At 36.8% G+C, this 23041-nt stretch overlaps 2 protein-coding genes across 2 annotated transcripts in view; both read left to right on the forward strand.

Moving 5' to 3' along the window:
- SPPL3 (signal peptide peptidase like 3) overlaps positions 1 to 23041 on the forward strand; it is a 148929-nt gene that overhangs the window by 114038 nt on the left and 11850 nt on the right. Inside the window, exons 3-6 of the mRNA XM_041728632.1 lie at positions 12355 to 12443; positions 19254 to 19373; positions 20091 to 20169; positions 21125 to 21237. Coding sequence (XP_041584566.1) covers positions 12355 to 12443; positions 19254 to 19373; positions 20091 to 20169; positions 21125 to 21237 — 401 coding nt within the window. The remainder of the gene's footprint in view (positions 1 to 12354; positions 12444 to 19253; positions 19374 to 20090; positions 20170 to 21124; positions 21238 to 23041) is intronic.
- On the forward strand, positions 6142 to 6741 carry LOC121475389 (thymosin beta-4-like). Its single transcript, XM_041728633.1, has one exon. The coding sequence runs from the start codon at positions 6576 to 6578 to the stop codon at positions 6705 to 6707; it is 132 nt and encodes a 43-aa protein (XP_041584567.1). The 5' UTR covers positions 6142 to 6575; the 3' UTR covers positions 6708 to 6741.

A 23041-nucleotide genomic window follows, 5' to 3' on the forward strand; every position in this document is an offset into this window, starting at 1 on the left:
TTAAGATTAAAAATTCCAATTTACCTTTCTTCTCCAGTTCTCCTAGTGTACTCCATTACCAGAATTCAAATGAGTGAAAAAATGTAACTTAGTAAAAATGTCCTCAGCTCCATTTTGCTTCCTGAAATGCTTTATTTTTGCTCTGCCCTGTTCAAAAGGATTTCAGGCCATTTGCTAAAGTTTTCGAACTTGTGATAAGATGAGGTAAATTAAAATGGGGCCAAAGAAAAGAAAAAGTATGGGTGGAGACAGCCAAAAATAATTCGAAAAATGCAAACCATATTGGCCAACACCTTTACTACTGATGGTCCACAAATCACACAATAAGCTTTCTAGCCGCCAACTTTCAGAAGAAAAAAAGAAATAAAAAAGCCAGCTGTTCAGATCACTTACAACTGTTCCTGGTCTTAAGATCATACAAACCTTTATCCTGAAGACCCCCTTCAAAATCGGATGTTGAAGAACATCTCGTGAAAATACATTTCAGCAAAAGTAATTTGGCCAAAATTAGAGGTACACTGCCAGCAGCAGAAAGTTGTTGTCCAGATTGCTACCTTATTCTGGTCTAACATTATATTTTGGAATATCTAGAGAAGTATATGGATTGTTCATTCTTCAAGTGATTATTCCTGAATATTGATCTCTTGATAAATGTTGGCAACAATCCAGACATGTACGCTGTTGCCAGCTGAATACAGAACTCTTTGTCTTATAGTGCTCAGAGCACATTTGTATTTTCATCAGAACTAAGGAATTTAAAAATGCCTAATGATAAGTGCATATTTCTCCTTGTTCTGGGCAAGTAGTAGAAATTCCCACAGACCTAGGATTTTCCTCAGAAAATCATTTTTAATCTAGTCCAGTACATAAAGACATGAGTAATTGATTTCCTAAAGTTCTGTTCCGTGCAGCTGAATCAGTTTTAGTGTAAAAAAAATTTAGGGCAAATATAACCAGATTTCCACCTCAGCCAAAATAAAATACTATTGAAGCACTCAGAGAATGTTAAACCATTTCCTCATATAATGTCTGATATATTACTTATGAAATGCACATCAAAATGACCCAAAAAAGGCACATTTAGGATTTTCACTTACTAATTTAAATTTGAAGAATGTTGATCAGTTGTTGTTCTGACACTATAATTAACTGGCAGACTCAGTTGTCAGTTGAACCCTACGCAGTTCAAGATAAACCATACCATCATGGGACACCTGGATGGCTAAGTGATTGAGCATCTGCCTTTGGCTCAGGTCATGATCCTGGGGTCCTGGGATCGAGTTCTGCATCAGACTCCCCACGGGGAGCCTGCTTCTCCCTCTGCCTGTGTCTCTGCCTCTCTCTGTGTGTCTCTCATAAATAAATAAAATATTTTTTTTTAAATGCCATCTACTTATAAAAGGTTGCTTATCTTGATATTTCTCTGTAATAAGGTGAGATATATGCAATTCATCCAAAAATGTTACCAGATCAAGTTAACTCAAGGAGAAATGCTGTATAGTTATTTTTTTAATAAGAAATAGTATGTATTGATATAAAAAGATGTCCTTGGCATATTACTCAATGAAAAATTAATTTGTGAAATAATATATTAATCCTCATTTTTTGAAAAAGGCAGTTGTATACCAAATGCATTTATCTCTGGAGATAGGGATTATGGAAGTCTGTTATTTCGTATCTTTTCCTACTGTTCGAGTTTTTTCATAATAGATATATTCCTTTTTTCAAAAAAAATAGTAGTTTGTTTTGGAAGGGGAGCTGTTATAGCCAAGGCAGGGTGTATAGTGAGAACCTTCATTTCCTAACCGTATGGAGATAATAATAGAGCATCTTCATATTAGTTTGCTATAACTGCCATAACAAAGTAACATAGTCTGGCTAACTTAAAAAACAGGAATTTATTTTGGGAGGCCAGAACTCCAAGATCAATGTTTAAACACTCACAAAAGATAGTTGGTTTCATGCTGAAATAGCTTATAGGTTGCTGTCTTCACATATAGATGGTACCCTTCACATGGTCTTCTCACATGTATGCATGTGCCTGGGGTGGCTATCTGTCTCTATCCTAATTACCTCCTCTTATAAAGATACCAGTCAAATTGGATTAGGGCCCACCCTATCTACTCCATTTTAATTTAATTACCTCTTTAAATGCTCTGTCTCCAAATACAGTCAACATTCTAATTATAGTCATTCTGTGAAGAAAAAGAAGTCTTGCCTGTAAAGCAGCTAGCATAATGCCTGACAGGATAAGCCCAATAAAGGTAAACTATTACCATTATTTTAACCCTTAGGAAGTTTTCAGTTGCTTAGTCAGAAAACCATCTCTTACCTGGATTCTTAGTAGTAAATTCTTTTATATATATATTTTTTATTTATTTATTTATTTATTTATTCATTCATTCATTCATTCATTCATTCATTCATGAGAGAGAGAGGCAGAGACACAGGCAGAGGGAGAAGCAGGCTCCCCACAGGGAGCCCGATGTGGGACTCGATCCCAGGTCTCCAGGATCACAAGCCAGGCTGAAGGCAGCACTAAACCGCTGAGCCACCCGGGCTGCCCAGTAGTAGATTCTTCATGTTCTTCTCAAGCATTTATAATTAGAAATTTGTATGCCTCCTACAGCTTGACCCATAACTATTTCCTCTTCAGTCATAGTTGATGACAAGGCAACTAAAAATAGCAAATAATATGCTGTAATTTAGATGGCTTTTCCCACGATGGTAGGTGGTTGTCTGTGATGAAATAGCCACAGCTAAAGTCTTTTTATGAGTGTGTTTAAACATTGATTTCAGTAACCCAGACTTGCTGTTAAGGAAATAGCCAAGATACAATTTGGCTGGAATGCCTAGTAATAACATTATGATGAATTAATGTGTGTTATTGTGTAGTAATAATGATGAGATTGTGATGGGAGGGGGAGGGGGAGGTGAAAGAGTCTTTCATGAAGGTGGAACAAACTCTTCTAAGTCCAGCCAAGCAATTTCTGTAAAGTTAATATAAGATTACCAAGGAAGGCGGGATAAAGGCCCATAATTCTCAGGAGGCAGAGTCTTCAGCAAAGACATTATTTAAACAGCTTAAGTTAGCTGTTATTTGTGCAGAGTGGATAACTGTTACTGGACCTCAGTAGCAGTGGCCTGGAATCTGCTAAACCTGGGTTGTCCATTGATCTTGTTTTGTAAAGAATTTTCCTGTTTGAGTAAACATGTGGGGCCCCACAACCTCATTTAACCAGATTTCTGTTTTGTGTAGTAGTGACCTATGTTCTGATAATCAGGCAGTGCTTGATTTTAAGCTTATTTGAGGCAGTAAGAAATTCAAAGTTAGCTTCAAATTATATAACATGCTTGCTTACTCTCTCCACTCCACCCCACTCAGCACCTCATTAGCCTATCTAAAGCTTTCATGTTCCTGCAACAGTTCTTATCAAACTAGGTTCTAAGAAAAACATTACAGCTAAAACTGGCTTTAAGTTAATCACAATCTACTGGTATTTGAAAGGATGAGGAATCCTTGGCTTAAAACAGCCAGGATAGAGCTTTAAATAGTCCTTAGTTAATATATTGAACTGGAGTTAGATATCACCTGTAAGTCTATCTGACAGTACTATCAGCAACCAGTTTCATTTACCCAGTTTAACACTCTGTTAAAGAGTGTTAAAGAGACAAAGGCTCTGTAACAGTTGTGCCTCGGGTCAAAGCAGAGCTGACTGGAACTTTGCAGTCCAGACATCAATATAATGCCTGTAGAAAGTATAGGAAAAGCTAACAGTGTGTAAATAACCAGCCCCAATGGTTGAAATGTGGGTTAATAATTTCTGTAAATGTACCATGCTATCTCCAAGATTCTGAGAAGCAGAGTAAGCATAACAAATGTTTGTTGTTATTGTTGCTCCATTTGTAAGTGAACTTGAAAAATGTGATTTAAATTAATACAGGTCTTTTCCAAAACATGCCCACAGGGAAGAAGTGGTCTTCATATCCCCATGGCTCCAAATAGGTTCTCATGAATTACATCACAAGTCTTAGAGTTTAATTCTCCACAAATGATTAGCTCTTCCACAAGAAATGTGAATTAAAGTTTAAAAACCATAGAAATGTTATAAACCATATACTGAAAACTAGGACAGATGTCTTAGCAAGAGAAATATTTGCAAAATGTTGTATCTAGTTTGTTGTGGAACTATTCAAAGTTGACAGAGTAGAATTTGTCCCAGAAGCCAGTCACTAAAGCAATGACTAGGACTGACTGAGTGTGAGAATAACTAGTATACATTCTAATCTCTGTTAAAGTGTCTTCCTCTGATTACTGGAGAAATAGAAGTCCCCACTATTAGATATGAGAAGTTGGATGTTCTAAAATACAGGGCTTTTTTTTTTTTTCTCTTAATTATAAACTCCCAGGGAGGCCAACATATCAGAGTCCTGACCATTCAGAAGAGGAATGTTAGCCATGTTTTAATGGGCATGCGTCTACCACATTTGTATAAATACCCATTCTTTGGTCTTACTGAAGAATTTGTCAACCATTAGGGTTGCCCTTCCAGTGCAACAGTTTGTTAAACAACTAATTAGCCAAGTTCATAGGGGAACAGGGTGAAGGGTACCTAACCAGTCAATACTCCATAGGCTTTTCTAAGCAGGTCACCAATTCTAACTGAGGACATAACCAATTGAGCCTTCTCCAGCACCTAGAGTCAAGCCATTACAGTAGAGGGTTAAATTTATTGAGTCTAGCAGATTTTGAGTCATAAAGGTAGGAAATTATGAAGTAAAGAGCATTATCAGTAGGACTTGAGCTTCATAGTTTGGTTGAGTCCTTTCCAGGAAAAATTCTGACCTCTCCAGGATAGCATCCTTTGCTTTCCTGAAGAAAGGGCTAAAATTCTACAATGTTCCAGTACCCCCAAGGACTTATAAACAGCATGAATAAGAAATGAAAGGAGGCCTCTCCTTCACTTCAAAATCTGCTCAGTTGGGACCTGAATATTTAAAAGAACTACCTAGAAGCACTTCTACTTCCAATTGAGATGGAGTAACAGGAACTGGATTTACCATCCCACCTGAAATAATGATTTCAGGAACACTGTTCATCAGACAACAAAGGTAGTAATCCTGAGAGATGATAAACTTTTTCTCTAGCTTTCTTAAGGTAGTACTCTCTGCCTCCATCACCACTCCTCAAAAATTGAATTGATAGTAACAGAGAGTAGAATGGTAGTACCAAAGGCTAGAGGGTTGGGGAGATTGATCAAAGGGTACAAACTTTGAGGTATAAGTTAATGTACATTGTGTGTGTATAGTTAATGTATTTGTGTACTTAAGATTTGTTTAGAGAGTAGATATCAGGTGTTCTGACCATGAGAAAAAAGGATAATTATGGGAGGCAATGGATATGCTAATTAGTTTTATTGTGGTAAGCATTTCACAGTATATACATATATCAAAACATCATGTATACCGTAAATTTGTACAATTTTTATTAGTCAAAAACAAATTTAAGGGGATCTCTGGGTGACTCAGCGGTTTAGTGTCTGCCCAGGGCGTGATCCTGGAGTCCTGGGATCGAATCCCACATCAGGCTCCCTGCATGGAGCCTGCTTCTCCCTCTGCCTGTGTCTCTGCCTCTCTCTCTCTCTCTCTCTTTCTCTGTGTGTGTGTCTCTCATGAATAAATAAATAAAATCTTTTTAAAATAAAAAATAAATGTAAGAAAAAGGGAAAATATTAAAGACAATTTCTAGGTCATGGTGCAGGGAGAAACATCCCCTGCCTCAAGGAGATGGAGCTGAGAGCCCAGGAAGTCTGAGGTGCTAGAGTTAATAGGACAGAGTATAAAAGACAAAAACAAAAAACCCGAGATCTGCAGGTATATCCCTTGAGCATTCATCAGAGTATTGATCAGTGCATGCATGTGAGGAAATTACATAAAGCTAAGGAAAGAATAATGTGAAAGGATTAGAAGAAGAGTACCTGCTCCTATCAGCCAAATTGGAAAGCCTTGTGGTTCACATGGCATTGGGTAGAGTACTCAGAAAGGTCTTGCCTCAGTTGGTAGAGAGTACCCTAAATTCGACACTGCCTAATAAATTATAAAAGCAATACCGGAACAAATACTACAACTGTTGTAACTAACAACATTCCAAAACAAAGCTCAAGATGATTTATAGGGAAAAAAAAAAGATGATTTATAGGAATTTAAAAATGTCAGACAACCAATGGGAATATAAAAATATAGAAACAAGGTAAAACTCACAATATCTGGCATACATGCAGAGGTGACAGGCAGCAAAGAAGGAAAACATGACCAATGACGAGGAAAATAACCAGAACCAATCTAGAACTGACACATATGTTGGAATTAACAGAGAAGTACATCAAAACTGATATTATAAATTCCAACTATACAAAAAGTTAGGTAAATACATGGAAGATATTCCAAAATAGCCAAAATCAAGCCTCTGGAAGTGAAAACAAAAACAAACATACACTGAATGGGCACTCAGTGGCAGTCTCTGCTCAGACCAGATACTGCTTCCTCATGCATCTCACTCTGCTTCCTCTGTAACCATGTCTAACAAACCTGATATGGCTGAAATTGAGAAATTTAGTAAGTCAAAATTGAAGAAGATAGAAACGCAAGAGAAAAATCTGCCTTCAAAAGAAACAACTAAACATAGAAAGCAAACAGACAAAACGTAATGAGGTATATACTGCCAGTATGCACTGTACATTCCCCAAGCATTGTGTGTTTAATTTTAATGCCTTTAGCTGTTTAACTTTATAAGAAGTGGAGAGTTTGGAATAAGTTTAAATGACTGCTGCTCCTTTTCACATCAAAGTATTAAGGACTACTGACAACAAAGGCCACATACGTATCCTCCCATCTGCCTGTCTGGCTGGCAGGAAAGGAAGAGAACTTGCATGTTGGTGAAGAAGTTGGGTAGGACAACAATGAAATCTAGAGTAAAATCCAAGCTGTTCTAAGGTGCTGTAAAATGCTGCTTAATCAGAGTGTTATTTTTTTGTTGTTGTTAAATGATATTAATTATTGGAATGGAGTGTTTTTAATATGTAAATAAAAAGTTTTAAAACTTGAAAAAAGTACACTGGTTGGGGTTAACAGCAATTAGATATTATAGAAGAAAAGACTAATGAACTTGAAAGCACAGTGACAGAAAATAATCCAAAATGAAATAGAGGAAAGAGAGGAATAAAAAGTTTTTAATAGAGTGTCTTTGACCTGTGAATATCAAAGAACAACCCCCAGTGGGCTAATAATATGGGCAATCAGAATCTCTGCAAGAGAGAAGAAAGAGAAGGATAGAAAAATTCTTGAATTAGTAGGCCAAAATTTTTCCAAAATTGAAGAAAACTGTAACCCACAGATCTAAGAAACTTTAAACCCATAGCACATAAAACATGAAGAAAACTACTCTGAGGCACATCATAACCAAGTCACTCAAAACCAGTCATAGAAGAGAAAATCCAAAAAGGAGCCAGGCTGTGGGTGGGCAGAAGAACATGTTATATAGGAACAAAGAATAAGGATAAACACCAGATTTCTCATCAAAAATAATATAAGTGAGAAGACAGTGGAACAACCGCTTTAAAGTACAGAAAGGAAAAACCATCAACATAAAATTCTGTGTTGACAAATTCTTTTGGCAAAAAAACTTTCAAAAATGAAGGCAAATTAAGATGTTTTTAGATACACAAAACCACTTTGCCCTATAAGAAATGTGAAAGGAAGTACTTCAAGCAGATTAAAAATGGTACCAGCTGGAAATCTGGATCTACACAAAGAAATAAAGATCACCAGGAAGGTAACAATATTGCTAAGTATAAAAGGATTATTTTCTTATTATTTAAAAAATTTTAGAATATAATTGACCATGTATACAAAAATAACAGCATATTGTGGAGTTTATAGCATAACATGTAAAAGCAAAATGCATGGTAATAGTATAGAGGTACAGAGCAATAAATGTAAACTGTTGTCAGGTTTTTATACTATACATGAAGTACTATATAATGTAACTTTAAGTTATACTGTATTGGTAATTTAATGTAAACATTAAAGATGATTAATATAAAAGCTACAGTGACCACTAAAATAAAAGAATGAGTTACAGATAATAAGACAACAAAAGAGATAAAAGAATCATTAAAAATATTAATCCTAGGGGGATCCCTGGGTGGCGCAGCGGTTTAGCGCCTGTCTTTGGCCCAGGGCGCGATCCTGGAGACCCGGGATCGAATCCCACATCGGGCTCCCGGTGCATGGAGCCTGCTTCTCCCTCTGCCTGTGTCTCTGCCTCTCTCTCTCTCTCTCTCTCTCTCTCTCTCTGACTATCATAAATAAAAAATAAATAAAAAATTAAAAAAAATATTAATCCTAGGGCACCTGGATGGCTCAGTCAGTTAAGCGGCCTGACTCTTGATTTCAGCTCAGGTCATGATTTCAAGGTCATGGGATTGAGCCCTGTGTCAGGCTCCGTGCTCAGCAGAGTCTGCTTGAGGATTTCCCACCTTCTCCCCCATCCCCTCCTCCCGATTGTGTTCTCTTTCTCTCTAAAATTAATAAATTAATCTTTTAAAAAAGCAATTCTATTAGTCCACAAGAAGTCAGGTAAAGGGGAACAACAAAGATAGGACAAATAGCAATATGATAGTCTCAGACCTGATCATAACAATTGGATGAAATTGGTCTAAACACTGCAATCAAAAGGCAGCAGTTGTCAGATTGAATTAAAAAGCAAGATCCAATTACATGCAACTTACAAGGAGCACATTATAGACACAAAGCCAGAAAAAGATTTAAAAGATTGGGAAAAGGGATCCCTGGGTGGCGCAGCGGTTTGGCGCCTGCCTTTGGCCCAGGGCGCGATCCTGGAGTCCCGGGATCGAATCCCACGTCAGGCTCCCAGTGCATGGAGCCTGCTTCTCCCTCTGCCTGTGTCTCTGCCTCTCTCTCTCTCTCTCTCTGACTATCATAAATAAATAAAAATTTTAAAAAATAAAAATAAAAAAAAAATAAAATAAAAGATTGGGAAAAGATTATATTATGCTATATTCATCAAAAGAAAGCTGGAGTAACTATATTAATACTAGACAAAGCAGCTTTCAGAGCAAGGAACATTATTACACAAGGTTATTTCATAATGATAAAGGGGTCGATTAATCAACAAGACATAATAATCCTAAATGTTTATGCATCTCATAAAAGATCTTCAAAATACATGGGGCAAAAACTGATACAGACTTCAAGGAGAAATAAAACAAATTCACAAATATAGCTGAAGATTTCTGACCCTTCTCTTAGTACTTGATAAAACAAATTGTCAGATAATCAGTAAAGATATAGTGGGTTGGGGACGCCTGGGTGGCTCAGCGGTTTAGCGCCTGCCTTTGGCCCAGGGCATGATCCTGGGGTCCTGGGATCGAGTCCCGCATCAGGCTCCTTGCGTGGAGCCTGCTTCTTCCTCTGCCTGTGTCTCTGCATCTCTCTGTCTCTCATGAGTAGATAATGAAATCTTAAAAAAAAAACAACAACAACTATAAGATATAGTGGGTTGAATAATATTCTCAACCGACTTGACCTGATTGACATTCATAGAACACGTCATTCAACAGGAGAATATGCATTCTTCTCAAGTGCATATGGAATATTTACCAAGATAGAAGTCTCAATAAGTGTATATAAGGCATAAAAAGTATGATCTCTGTTGGTTAGCTGGGGATACAGTAACAAAATAGCACATTTTGGATGTCTTAAATAATAGAAATTTATTTTTTCACAGTTCTAGAGGCTGGAAATCCAAGGTCAGGGTACTGCAAGGTTGGGTTTTGGTGAGCACTCCATCCCAAAGACCCAGTCACCAAATACCATCATACTGGGAGTAGGGCTTCAACCAATGAACTTTTGGGGGAGGTTGGGGGGAGGGTAGCAGACACAATTCAGTCCCTAACGGATCACAATTGAATCAGATTAGAAATCAATAACAGAAAGAGATGCAGAAGATTCCCAGATATGTGGAAACAAAAATAACACTACCATACATCCAAAAAGAAGTCAAGTAGGAAAATAAAGCACTTTGAATTAAAAGAAAGTGAAAACACTCAATTTATGAGATGCAACAAAAGCAATGCTTGGGGGGAATTAACTTCTCTAAATGCCTAGGTTGGAATAGAAGAAAAAAGGTATCAACAATCTAAACTTTAACCTTAATAAACAAGCTGGGAGGAGAGCAAATTAAATCCAATTTAATAAACAGGCAAAAGGTAAGAAGAATGATCAGAGCCAAAATAAGTGAAATATTTTCTCTAGGGGTAGAGAAAAATCAGTGAAACTAAAAGCTGATTTTTTTTTTTTTTAAGATTTTATTTATTTATTCATGATAGTCACAGAGAGAGAGAGAGAGAGAGAGGCAGAGACAGGCAGAGGGAGAAACAGGCTCCATGCACCGGGAGCCCGACGTGGGATTCGATCCCGGGTCTCCAGGATCGCGCCCCGGGCCAAAGGCAGGCGCCAAACCGCTGCGCCACCCAGGGATCCCTAAAAGCTGATTTTTAAAGACCAGTAAAAGTAGTAAACCTCGGGCCAGACTAATCAGAAAAAAGAGAAGACATAAAACCAGTATCAGGAATGAGAGAGGTGATATTACTAGAGCTTACAGATATTAAAAGGATAATAAACGACCCCTGTCAACAACTTTATACCAGTGAATTTGGTGACTTAGATGAAATGGACCAATTCTTTGAAAGACACAATCTGGTAAAGCTCACTCAAGAAGAAATCAATAGCCTGAATAGCCCTATATTTATTAAAGGAATTTAAGACTGTCAGACTGTTTTCCAAAGTGTTTGCACCACTTTACATTCCCTCCAGCAATGTCCTTGATTATTATCTGATTTTCTAGTTACAGCCATCCTCATGGGTATGAAGGTGCTTATCTCATTCTGTTTGGATTTGTATTTTCCTGATGACTAATGACATGAAAAATCTTTTTGTGTACTTATTGGTCTTTTGCATATCTTTCATTTGCATATCTTCTTTGGAGAAGTATTCAGATGCTTTGCTTATTGTTTAATTGAGTTGTCTTTTTATTATTGAATTGTAGGAGTTGTTTTATGTTCTTAATGCAAGGCCCTTACCAGATATATAATAGATATTTTTCTCTCATCCTATGAGTTGGGGCTTTTTGATTATGTCCTTTGAAACACAAGGTTTTTATGTTGAAGTCCAATTTATCGTTTTTTTGGCTTGTGTTTTTGGCATCATATATAAGAATCCACTGTCAAATCCAAGATTGTGAAGATTTATTCCTGTGTTTCATCTAAGAATTTTATAGTTTATTCAAATTATTCAAATTAATTAAAATTAAATGTAGAATTCAGTTCCTCATTATACTCTCACATATTAAATGCTCATGTGGCTAATGTCTACCCAGTGCAGATACAGAATGTTTCCATCATTGCAGGAAGTTCTTTGGGACACAAACACTTTAACATAGTTGAAGATGAGCTAAGAACTTGAACAGTTAGTTAACAAAAAAAGAAAGAAATGAGAACTCAATGTACACAAAATTGTTTAGTAGTTAAAGAATGCAAAATTAGAAAAGAGATTGGATTGTTAGTTCCTCAGATGGACAATGGACTACTTCCTTCAGGTCTTGACTTAGAAATCATGCCAATGTGGCTATTCCAACCCACCGTATTTAAAATTTCAAACTTAGTCTTTTCATTTCCTACATTTTCTCATTAGCTGTAACCATTAATATACATTTAACTTACTTGTCTGTTGTTGGTATCCGCCCTTTTTGAATGTACAATCCATGAAAGCCTGTTTTATGCACTATTTGTTGTAATCTCCACTATGTAGAACAGCCCTATATATAGCAGAAACTCAAGAATATGTTAAATGAAACCTGATAAGGTATAGAGAAAAAATGCTCTCATACACTGCTATCAGAGAGTAAATTGGTATAACTTTGTTGAAAGCAGTTATGTAGTATGTTAAAGACTCAAAAATTGTGCTTGCCTTGTGACCCAACACTTCTCTTTCTAGGTATTTATCATATGGAAGTAATTAAGGATGTGCACAGAGATATGGTTGTTAGATTCAGCCACAATGGAATGCTTTTATCTGCAGTCAGGAGAACTCTTGAACTGACATATTAGAAGGAATGTAGATTGTTTTTCAAAATGTGGCAACAAGAACTGTTTAAAGAGCCTTTCCAATCTTTTGTAATGCCTTAGCATGTTAAAATATTGTCTCATTACTGACTTTTCAAACATACTTCTTTCTTAAGCAGAATTAAACTTGCCTATACAATTTTTTCCACAGGTCCCTTAATATGGACTTTGAAAATCAAGATAAGGAAAAAGACAATAGCAGTTCTTCTGGGTCTTTCAATGGCAACAGCACCAATAATAGTAAGACATTTTATGTCAATTAACCTTCATACATGTAGTGGTCTTAATTAGATTCTTTCTATAACCCCAGTTAATTTACTGGGTTTAAGGATTTATGCTTGGTTATAATAATAAAATCTAATCTATATGGTATATAATTTGTAAAAATTCTTAATGTTCTGAATCTAAACCACTGATTTCTTGTGTACTGCAGGTGTCTGCCTGCTTATGACTTCATTTAAATTCTTTGATGTTGATTATTTTGTAATAATCATTGATCACAAATTCATTCAGGGACTTTTTTTTTTTTTTAAGATTTTATTTATTTATTCATGAGAGGCAGAGACCTAGGCAGAGAGAGAAGCAGGCTCCATGCAGGGATCCTGATATGGGACTTGATCCCGGGACTCCAGGAACATGCCCTGGGCCACAGGCAGGTGCTCAACAGCTGAGCCACCCAGGCGTCCCCATTCAGGGACTCTTGAAGAGAGTTACATGAAGTACTTGTAAAACTATTATGACAACCTCTTCTGATATTAAAGATTTTATAAGAGTACTTGCTTTATAAGAAATAGAAGTGTGCTAAATGGCAAATGTTTCACAACATTGCTTATAATGGCCAAAAAGTAGACACACAACTCAGAAATCAATAAATTAAAAAAAAAGAGAAAGAAATCAATAAATTAGTTGATGGATAAACAAAATATGGCATATCCATACAATGGAATACTATTCAGCATAAAAGAGAATGAAGTACTGATACATGTACATGCTACAACATGTATGAACCTCAAAACATGTTAAGAAGCCAGACAGGAAAGACTACATATTGTATGAGTCCACTTATATGAAATTTCCAAAACGGCAAATATGGAGAGACATACAGTGGAGTTTTAGTTGCCTGGCAAGTGTGGGACACTTAAGATGGGTGAATTTTGCGATATGTAAATTGTGCTTCAGTTATAGTTATAGAAAATTGATGGTGCTTATTATAAAGGGAATTAAATTATAAATAAGGAGACTTGATTTGATAATCAAGAGCATGATACTAGGTTCCTGCCATGCAATTTATTAGATATATATTTTTTTAGATAATCTTTTCGATATTTTGAAAGCTGCAAAAGCATGAGAGCTGGTACCCAAGCTGTTACTAGGCAGTGTGGCCAAAACACTTTGTAAGGGGTTAATAAAGTCCTAAGACAGACAGAGATACCAAATACCACTTCCTGTCCCTGGAACAGGAACTTTTTCTCACAGACCTTTAACATAGCCTCAGAGTCCTTCTGAACAAGCATCTGCTATCCATAGGTCAGAGTAAGCACTAGAGATGAATTCATTTGTCATCATCCATGTACAAAGAGAATAAAGAGAGAGGCAGTTCAGGGTGAGCCTTCATGGGCCAATTTAATAAGAGACTTCTGTCCCAGAGAAGGTGAGTTTGACCTGAAGTTTGAAACCATGAACTCGTATTGCTGGAGAAGTCATTCTGGGTGGGAAGAGCATATGATATTAGGCACTGAGGAGAGAATGAGCATGACTTATAGGACAGTATCAAGTCACCACCTGCCAGAAAGGAAATACTGAGGATCCAATATAAAGTTAGAATACTGATGGGAGAATTTTAGAAGTTAAATCAAAAAGAGATTACTTTCAGTCCCCATCAGCCAAATTCTACTTGCCTAATTTTCACCGAATTAAATGTGTTTGTTGTTCACAGGAGTGTAAAGTAGGCATTACAAATACAGTAAGTAGAATCATTTAAATATGAGTTTTTCCTTAAACTTACAACACAGATCCTTTAATGAGGTAAAATACCATACCAGTAACTTGTGAGGAACCAGGTAAAACCCAGTGTCAATACCGATCTTCAGGTTAAATGATTACATAGCTCTTATCTTCTATCAACTTTTTAAGCCAAATCACTTTATACAATTGAAACTCTTTTACAAGTCCTGTATTACATAGCATATATGCAGATGATGTATTTAAACCATATTATAAATTCATTGTACATTGAATCACAGAAATCTAAAAGAAATAGACAAAATGTGTCTGAGTACAATTTTATCTTCAAATAAATGGTCAGATCATTCCACACAGTGGACGGAAGTTACCTGGTGACATCAATTTTCATTTCTTACCACTAACATCTAAGGAGTAGTAGATGCTTGTTTTTTGTTTTTGTTTTTTTAAGATTTTATTTATTTATTCATGAGAGACACACAGAGAGAGGCAGAAGACATAGGCAGAGGGAGAAGCAGGCTCCCCATGAGGAGCCGAATGAGGGACTTGATCCCAGGATCCTGGGATCACTCCCTGAGCTGAAGGCAGATGCTCAACCACTGAGACACCCAGGTGCCCCTAGATGCTTATTTAAATGGTGGTTTTCCTAAATCTGCCTCCCATGTTGTGCTGAATTATCTTCACAGAAATATTTTCTCAGTGCCTCATCTAGGCCATGAATACCAGAAAGGATAGACACAGATTAGGAGAGAATGCAGTCCACTTTCACATAATCAGGAAAAACACAATGAAAAAAATGGCTGTTGCAGTGTGGAAGGCCAGTACTTGATCATGGAGCACAACACCATTCCATATTGAAGGGACAGCATGGACAACAGGGTATATTTTTCAAAATTAAGGAAATAATAACAACCAGAAAGATGAACAGAGAAACACAAGAGATTGTGTGCTAAAGAGCTTGGAAGACCTGAATGTTAACAATGTAGAAGAATTAGGGAGAAGCTCTCAGGAAAGGAAGGTATGAATTTAGTGTTCAGATTTTGGGAAGAGTGTTACGAATTGACTATAGAAGAAAGTGTAGATAGGTAGAGGTTGCTTTTAAAGGTTGCAAAATTTAAAAAATAAATAAATAAAATAAAGGTTGCAAAATTAAAAAAAAAAAATTTATTGAAGATTTTTTTTAAGAGGGAACGCATGCGCATACATAGGCACAAAAGCCGAGGAAGAGGGAGAAGCAGACTCCTGCTGAGCAGGGAGCCCGATGGTGAGGCTTGATCCCAGGGCCCTAAGATCATGACTTGAACCAAAGGCAGATGTTTAACCAACTGAGCCACCCCAGCACCCTGCAAAATTTTTTTAAAAATTAAAAAATAAAGCTTGCAGTTGCTTACTCACAAAATAAATAAGAATCAAGGAATTTGTGAAATATACACAAAAATGAGTGACATATGGTTACCTAAACAGTGTGAATGTTGCTCACAATGTTGAACAAAAGAACCCAGACACACAAAAATATGTGCTGCTTAATTCAGTGTATGTAATAAGTTCAAAAAGTAGGCAAATAAATATTAGTATTTTATGATGTGCACTTGGGTAGACAACCTATAAAATAGAGCAAAGAAGATAAAATAGAGCAAGCAAAGAAGAAAGTATCATAAAAGCCAGGATAGTAGTTCCCTTTGTGGAAAAGACTAGGGACTGAGAGGGTCACAAGAATGACTTCTGGGCTTGGCAAGCTTCTGTTTCCTGACTGGGTGGTATTAGCCATGTGATGATTGAACTCTACATTTTTGTTTTATGAACTTTGCTATATGCGTGTTATGTTTTACAATGAAAAGGGCTAGAAAGGGATCCCTGGGTGGCGCAGCGGTTTGGCGCCTGCCTTTGGCCCAGGGCGCGATCCTGGAGACCCGGGATCGAATCCCACATCAGGCTCCCGGTGCATGGAGCCTGCTTCTTCCTCTGCCTGTGTCTCTGCCTCTCTCTCTCTCTCTGTGACTATCATAAATAAATAAATAAATAAAAATTTAAAAAAAAAAAAAAAAAGAAAAGAAAAGGGCTAGAAAGAAAGTGGGAAAGAGGGAGTATCCTCCAGGTCCTCTCTGATTTTTCCTAACCTTATTCTAAATCCAGTCCCATGCCTACATCTGCCCCAAGAAACTTGCATAGAGACTTTTCCTCCTGGTACACCAGTCCTTTATTTAATCAGTATTAAGTAGGTTTAAAAAGGACAACTCCCTTCCTTACCCCCGTTATCTGACACCTTGAAATCCTTTACCAGGCTTCCTGTGGAATTTATCTGAACTGTGAAGAGTATACAGTTTTTTTCAAGCCGTCATGTTACCTACTGTGTAATAGGTGCTAGTAAATAGTGAAAAGCCTGCTTCTTTAATGGAGGTGCAGAATCAGTAACTTTCTTAATTATCAATAATATGGTGGTGTATTGTTCAGTATCTGTTTCATGACCATATATTTAGCCTATAGCCTTGTTCACTAATTGCTGAAAATAATTTCTCTATACTAATTTTTTCCATCACCATGCCTCTTTCTCTCTCTTTTTTTCTTTTTTTTTTTCTTTTTTTTTATTTTTTTGAGACTGCCCTCAATCTCTGTGTTCCACTAGCTTCTTGCCACTGTTCGAAAGTGCCTGCCTTATCTCTAGGTCCGCCTTGAAGAGAAAACCATCCTATTTCTTTTTTCTTTTTCTTTATTTTTTTAAGATTTTATTTATTCATGAGAAACACACAGAGAGAGAAAGGCAGAGACACAGGCAGAGGGAGAAGCAGGCTCCATGCAGGGAGCCCATCATGGGACTCAATCCTGGGACTCCAGGATCACACCCTGGGCTGAAGGCAGGCGCCAAACTGCTGAGCCACCCAGGCATCCCCCATCCCTATTTCTTAGGTTAATTTTAGCTTTAAAGGTAATGCCAGTTCCATTGGAGTAACTCCTCAATTATAAAGGCTCTGTTTTGCTATGCTCTGTTTTGTTTTGAAGTCACTGAAATGTGGCTGAAATTTCTGACTAATCAGCTCCATCCCCTTCAGGACCATTATCTCCAGACCTTTAGAAAGTACAGTATTGAAATTGTATACATTTTTTTAGTTAGCATATTGTCAGCAACTAAAGGAACTTCCTTTGCCCTCTGACACTGATGTTTGGTAAACTCCCTTGGGGCATTCTTTTATAAAACTAATGGAAGCAGTGTCTCATACCTCCACAGTTTAAAATCTGTGCTTTCAAAAAAAAAAAATCTGTACATTCTGTCTTTCTAGAAAAGCTCTTTGTATTCAATTTTGATTGCAGACTGAACTTCTAAAATTTAGATTTTTATAAACAAATACTTCTTTCATACCTGACTTACTAATCAGTCTTTGTTCTAGCCAGCCATTTAAATTTTCTGTCCATATTTTAAACCAATATAATTAATCTGTAGACTATATGATGTTTTGTTTTACAAAAGAGGAGGGTGCAAGTGTGTGTTTTAAGATTTGTTTTTCCTCATATAAAAATTATTTGAGAAACCATTATTTTCTGTTGGGAAAGGCACCTGAAATGTAGTTTCCTCTAGTAGTTCTTTGACCAAGTGTAGAGTACTCAGATAAAACAACTAGGTGAATTTCATATAGAGTTTTTTCTCATAAATGTCCATAATACACTTTAAGATTGTATGCGTGCACACGATCCAGGAGCCAAGTTTAACTGCAGTTCTGGTCAGCCATCTTAAGAGAACATGTCTATCTTGAAACATAGGTCACTCTTCCTAAATTGAAATGCCCTATTCCTTGGGTGAATTATTTGACTCTTCCACCTAGCCAGTGAGAAGCAATTTTGTTTTGTAGAAATATTTAATATTTAACAAAAATACCTAAATAGCTATCTTGGGACAGGTAAATTTAAATACCAAAGAGCAGTTTTTATTTTAAAAAAAATTTTTTTTTTTTTTACTGGAGTTCAATTTGCCAACATACAGCATAACACCCAGTGCTCCTCCCACCAAGTCCCCCCGCCCCCCCAAAGAGCAGTTTTTAAGCATTAGTTGATTGCAACCTTTTCTGCCTAGTTATGTTCATCCTGGTCACATTATATCTTATTCATAGCCTTAATTTACTGAAAAGAAACATTTACTTCTGGCATTTCTTTATAATAGCTCATATGAATATTTTTTCTTTGATTCCTCTCAAGAACTTTGTATCTCAGCAGGTTCTTGTGGAAGTAGATTGTACACAGATTAGTAATTTTTTCTTTTAATTTAGTGGTTATCAGATTGTGCCATGTTTCTCTTCTCTACCAGATACTTTATTATTAATGCTTCTCAACTCTGTATGTACAAGAAAATTTCAGGAGTTTTTAACGGGCCCTACTAACCCCCAGAGATTTCAGTTTCATTGATCTGGGGTTGGGCCTGGGCATTGTAATTGTTAAAGCTCTCCAGGTGACTCTGATGAATAACCACGAACTGAAAACCACTGTGCTAAACCTTACTGTATCCCAAGTAATTGTTTTCTCCCATTTATCTCTTACTGGTTCCCATAAAATAATTTTTCTGATTTTTGGTTTTCAGGTGTCTTGTTCCCTCCACTCCCCAGCCCAGAGGTGATCCTCAGTGACAGTGGAGAAGAGTGAACATGAATAAATCTGTAGATGATGATAAGTTATTTTACTTAGTATATTTAAACCACCTCTTTTACCAAACCTGCACATGAGACTACAAATGTACTCAAATTGACTAATGTGAATTTTTACTACCGGTTGTTGTTCCTGGTTTTCTATTTTTGTTTATTTTTGATGGGTTTTTTGTTTTTTGTTTTTGTTTTTTTTGGTTTTTTTTTTTTGGTGCCTTGTCAACCAGATTGTTAGCAGCAGGAGGTGGTAGTTCAGTTCAAAAGTATTTCTTGAGCACCTGCTATAATGAAAGCACCATGAGGAGAGCAAGAAGTTCATAATCTCAGTGGGAAGGAAAGAATCAAAGGACCTAGATGATCTATGTCTTATGTACTAACCCCTGCAACTGTTAATGAATGTCTCTGAAGTAAGGGCATAGCACCTGTTATTTAAGTCATTAATATGTCCCTTTTTCTCTTTCAGGTATCCAAACTATTGACTCTACCCAGGCGCTGTTCCTTCCAATTGGAGCATCTGTCTCTCTCCTAGTAATGTTCTTCTTCTTTGACTCAGTTCAAGTAGTTTTTACAATATGTACAGCAGGTAAGTGAGTTTCTTCTCTATTCTTAAACATTAACCTTAAAAGAAATTTTTTCACCTCTTTTTAATCATCATTCAAAACTTAAGATTTATATACCCTTCTATGCAAGTTTTTCTTCTTAAGTCTGATTTTTACTCCCTACACTTCTCTTTGAACCACTGGATGATACACATATCATCAGTTCGGAACTGCCAGCATAGCCTGAATAAAAGGCCAGGGGTTTGAAAACTTGTAAGCTTTATGACACCATAGTAGGACCATTTTGACTGTGGCTCCTTGTCTGGAAGATTACCAGAAGGTCCAATGTGGCAGAGAGCAGTCATTGGCAACCCCCACTGATGTGTCTGTAGATAGACACAGTGATAATCAGTAATTGAACTGTCAGCCCTCTGATCAGTTTTTAAGTCAAGAGGTAATAGAGTGTATAAAACGTCAGCAAAATGCTGGACATGTCAGATCATACCCTGGCCTGCTGTTTCTCTCTTCGTGTTAAGATAGAGTGAGAACCCCTAGATGTCTCTGCTTTCCCCTACTTCAAATCAGGTACTTCTTCTCAAGACTTTATCTGTACAATGCTGACAGAAGACATTTTTCTTCTCTGGTTAACTAATTGTATCTGTTGAGAAAAGTTTTCTGGGCAGTAAGTGTTTCCATAAGTCATGCCATTTTTCCTATAGTTCAAACTAAACAAAAGTTAACTATATATTTTCTTTCTCTAGTTCTTGCAACAATAGCTTTTGCTTTCCTCCTCCTCCCGATGTGCCAGTATTTAACAAGACCCTGTTCACCTCAGAATAAGTAAGGACTTGGGATTTTCCTCTAAATTATGAATTTGTGTATGTTTTTATCTTATACTTGATAGCATTGTTAGAACTCTAAATTTCTGGTATTGACTGAGCACACAAATACCAGAAGACTGGGAAGGGAGATGTTTGATCTTTAAGACTGGAAGATGGTACTTCTTTTTGTATCTTTTCATAGCAGAGGAAATGTAAACAAACTTAGGCAGTCAGAGTTGTTGAAATATGCTTCCTGCTTAGATTATTGAAAGATAAACAGTTTTGTTTTGAAGCACTGCTTTCATTCCTTTACTAGGGAGCTAATGGGATATGAAAATAGTGGTTGACTGAAACATTTTTGCCTTTCATCTTTGGTGACCTAGAGTATATACTAGCCACTATGGTCTAAACCCCGTGTATACACTTTTTACAACTTAACTCCTAAAGCCACCGCTCCATGGAAACAAAATGCTGTGCTAACAGAGATGCCATATGCACTTAGGAAACCAGGTACTTGGGGCAGCTGATTTTCCCAGGAATTCGTGATAACCAGATAGTTACTGCCATTTTATAAATATGTATTCATCCTTGCCCAGTGGATTGAAGGTCAATACTTCATTTTGTTTTCCTCATAAGAACAGAATTTCCTGTATCATGTACTTTAACTCTCCAAAGATTGGCATTGTAACTTTTTTTTTTTTTTTTGCGTTGTAACTTTAAACTTCTAAACACCCATGTTGATAATTTTGGATAAAAAGTATAGTATCAGATGGGTGCAGAAGTATAATTAATTCCTCTGCATATCTGTAGCTTACTCAAAGAAGGTTTGGATATTTTCAAATTCCAGATGTCTGGGTATAGCCTGCTTTTCTAATCTGACCATCATGAGCTCTGGGCATGAAGGACCAAGGGAGATTTTGGTTATTGAAATATGATGTATTGCTATATTAGTCCAATAAATGTGTGTTTTCCAGGATTTCCTTTGGTTGCTGTGGGCGTTTCACTGCTGCTGAATTATTATCATTCTCTCTGTCTGTCATGCTCGTCCTTATCTGGGTTCTCACTGGCCATTGGCTTCTCATGGATGGTGAGTAACATATGAAAAGTTGAAGTTTTAATATAGTTTATATAATTAAATTTGTCCTTCCTTCCTTTGCTTTCTGTGTTTTAGTAATATTTCCTCTGGTTGGGCAGCCTGGGTGGCTCAATGGTTTAGCACCGCCTTCAGCCCAGGGCATGATCCTGGAGACCCAGGATCGAGTCCCATGTTGGGCTCCCTACATGGAGCCTGTTTCTCCCTCTGCCTGTGTCTCTGTCTGTCTCTCTCTCTCTCTGTCTCTCATGAATAAATAAAATCTTTAAAATATATGTATATGTATATATACATATACTCTGATTACCATGAATTTTAGATATTCTTAGATGGTGTTAATATGTTGAGTTTTTTATTATTTTTACCCACATTTTTAAGGTATTTTTGAATAACAGCTTTTTGAGGTATAATTCACGGTATACCATATAATTTACCTACTTAAAGTGTAAAATTCAGTGAGAGAGTTGTGCAGCCATCACTACAGTCAATTTTGGAGCATTGTCATCATCTACCCTCCAAACCCCATACCCAGCAGTCACTCCTCATTACCCACCTGAGCCCCAAGCATCCACTAGTCTCCTTTCTCTCTCTGTGGATCTGCCTTTTCTGGACATTGCACATAAATAAAATCATACATTATGTGGCTGTGTGTCTGTCTCCTTTCACTTAGCATGATATTTTCAAGGTTCATTCACGCTGTAACCTCAATTGGTACTTCATTTCTTTCTCTGGCCAATTACTGTTTGTTTGCATAGATATGCCAGTTTTATTTACCCATTCATCAGTTGTTGCCACTTTTTTGGCTATTATGAATAATGCTGCTATGAACATTCATGTACATGTTTTTATGTAGATTATACTGTTACATAAATGGAATAATGTTACATATATTACATACAAATATATGTGTGGAATATATTATATATATGTTATATACAATAGACTTTTTATGTAATGATATGTCTGTATCGTTAACATAAAGGTGAAGCATATCCTTTTTAAAAATTCCAGAGTATTCCATTGTGTTACTTAACTATTTCTGGACCTTTAGATTTTTTTTGTTGTTGTTTTAAGATTTTTATTTATTTATTCATGAGAGAAAGAGAGGCAAAGACATAGGCAGAGGGAGAAAGCAGGGAGCCCAATGCAGGACTCGATCCCAGGACCCCAGGATCACACCCTGAGCCAGAGGCAGACACTTAACCGCTGAGCCACCCAGGAGTCCCCCCTTAGATTGTTTTTAACCTTCTGTTATAAATAACCCTGAGATAAACATTCTTGTTTCACCTCTGGGTACACATGTCAGATTACTTAATAAGATTGTTTCTATGGATGAGTTCCTAGATATGAAATTCCTAGATCAAAGGATTTTTGTTAAAAATTCTCTTTTCTCTATTACTGTACTGCCTTTCAGAAAGGCAGTAGCAGTTTACATTTCTATTTGTGGCACATGAGAATCCCCCTTGATGGGTGATGATAAGGATGAACTAAGAATGGCAGTAAGAGCTAACATTTATTGAATGATCTGCATTGGGTGCTTTCCTGGGTGTTTACATGGATTATCTCATTTAGTCCTGAAAAAGTCTTTGAAAGAGATACTTATTCCCACTTGACAGAAGAGGAAACAGGTTCAGTGAAGTCACTTATCCAGTCCCAGAACTCTTGCGTATACTTCATACTTCTCATCAGAATATCTTGGGAGGGACATTTCCAAAAATACCTCATTCTTTTCTCTCCCGTAAGGCATTTAAAAACTTTTCTTAAAAGACCCCGTAAGCAGGCAGCCCAGGTGGCTCAG

This window comes from Vulpes lagopus, chromosome 14 (assembly GCF_018345385.1).
Source record: "Vulpes lagopus strain Blue_001 chromosome 14, ASM1834538v1, whole genome shotgun sequence".
In the NCBI taxonomy this organism is placed as follows: domain Eukaryota; kingdom Metazoa; phylum Chordata; class Mammalia; order Carnivora; family Canidae; genus Vulpes; species Vulpes lagopus.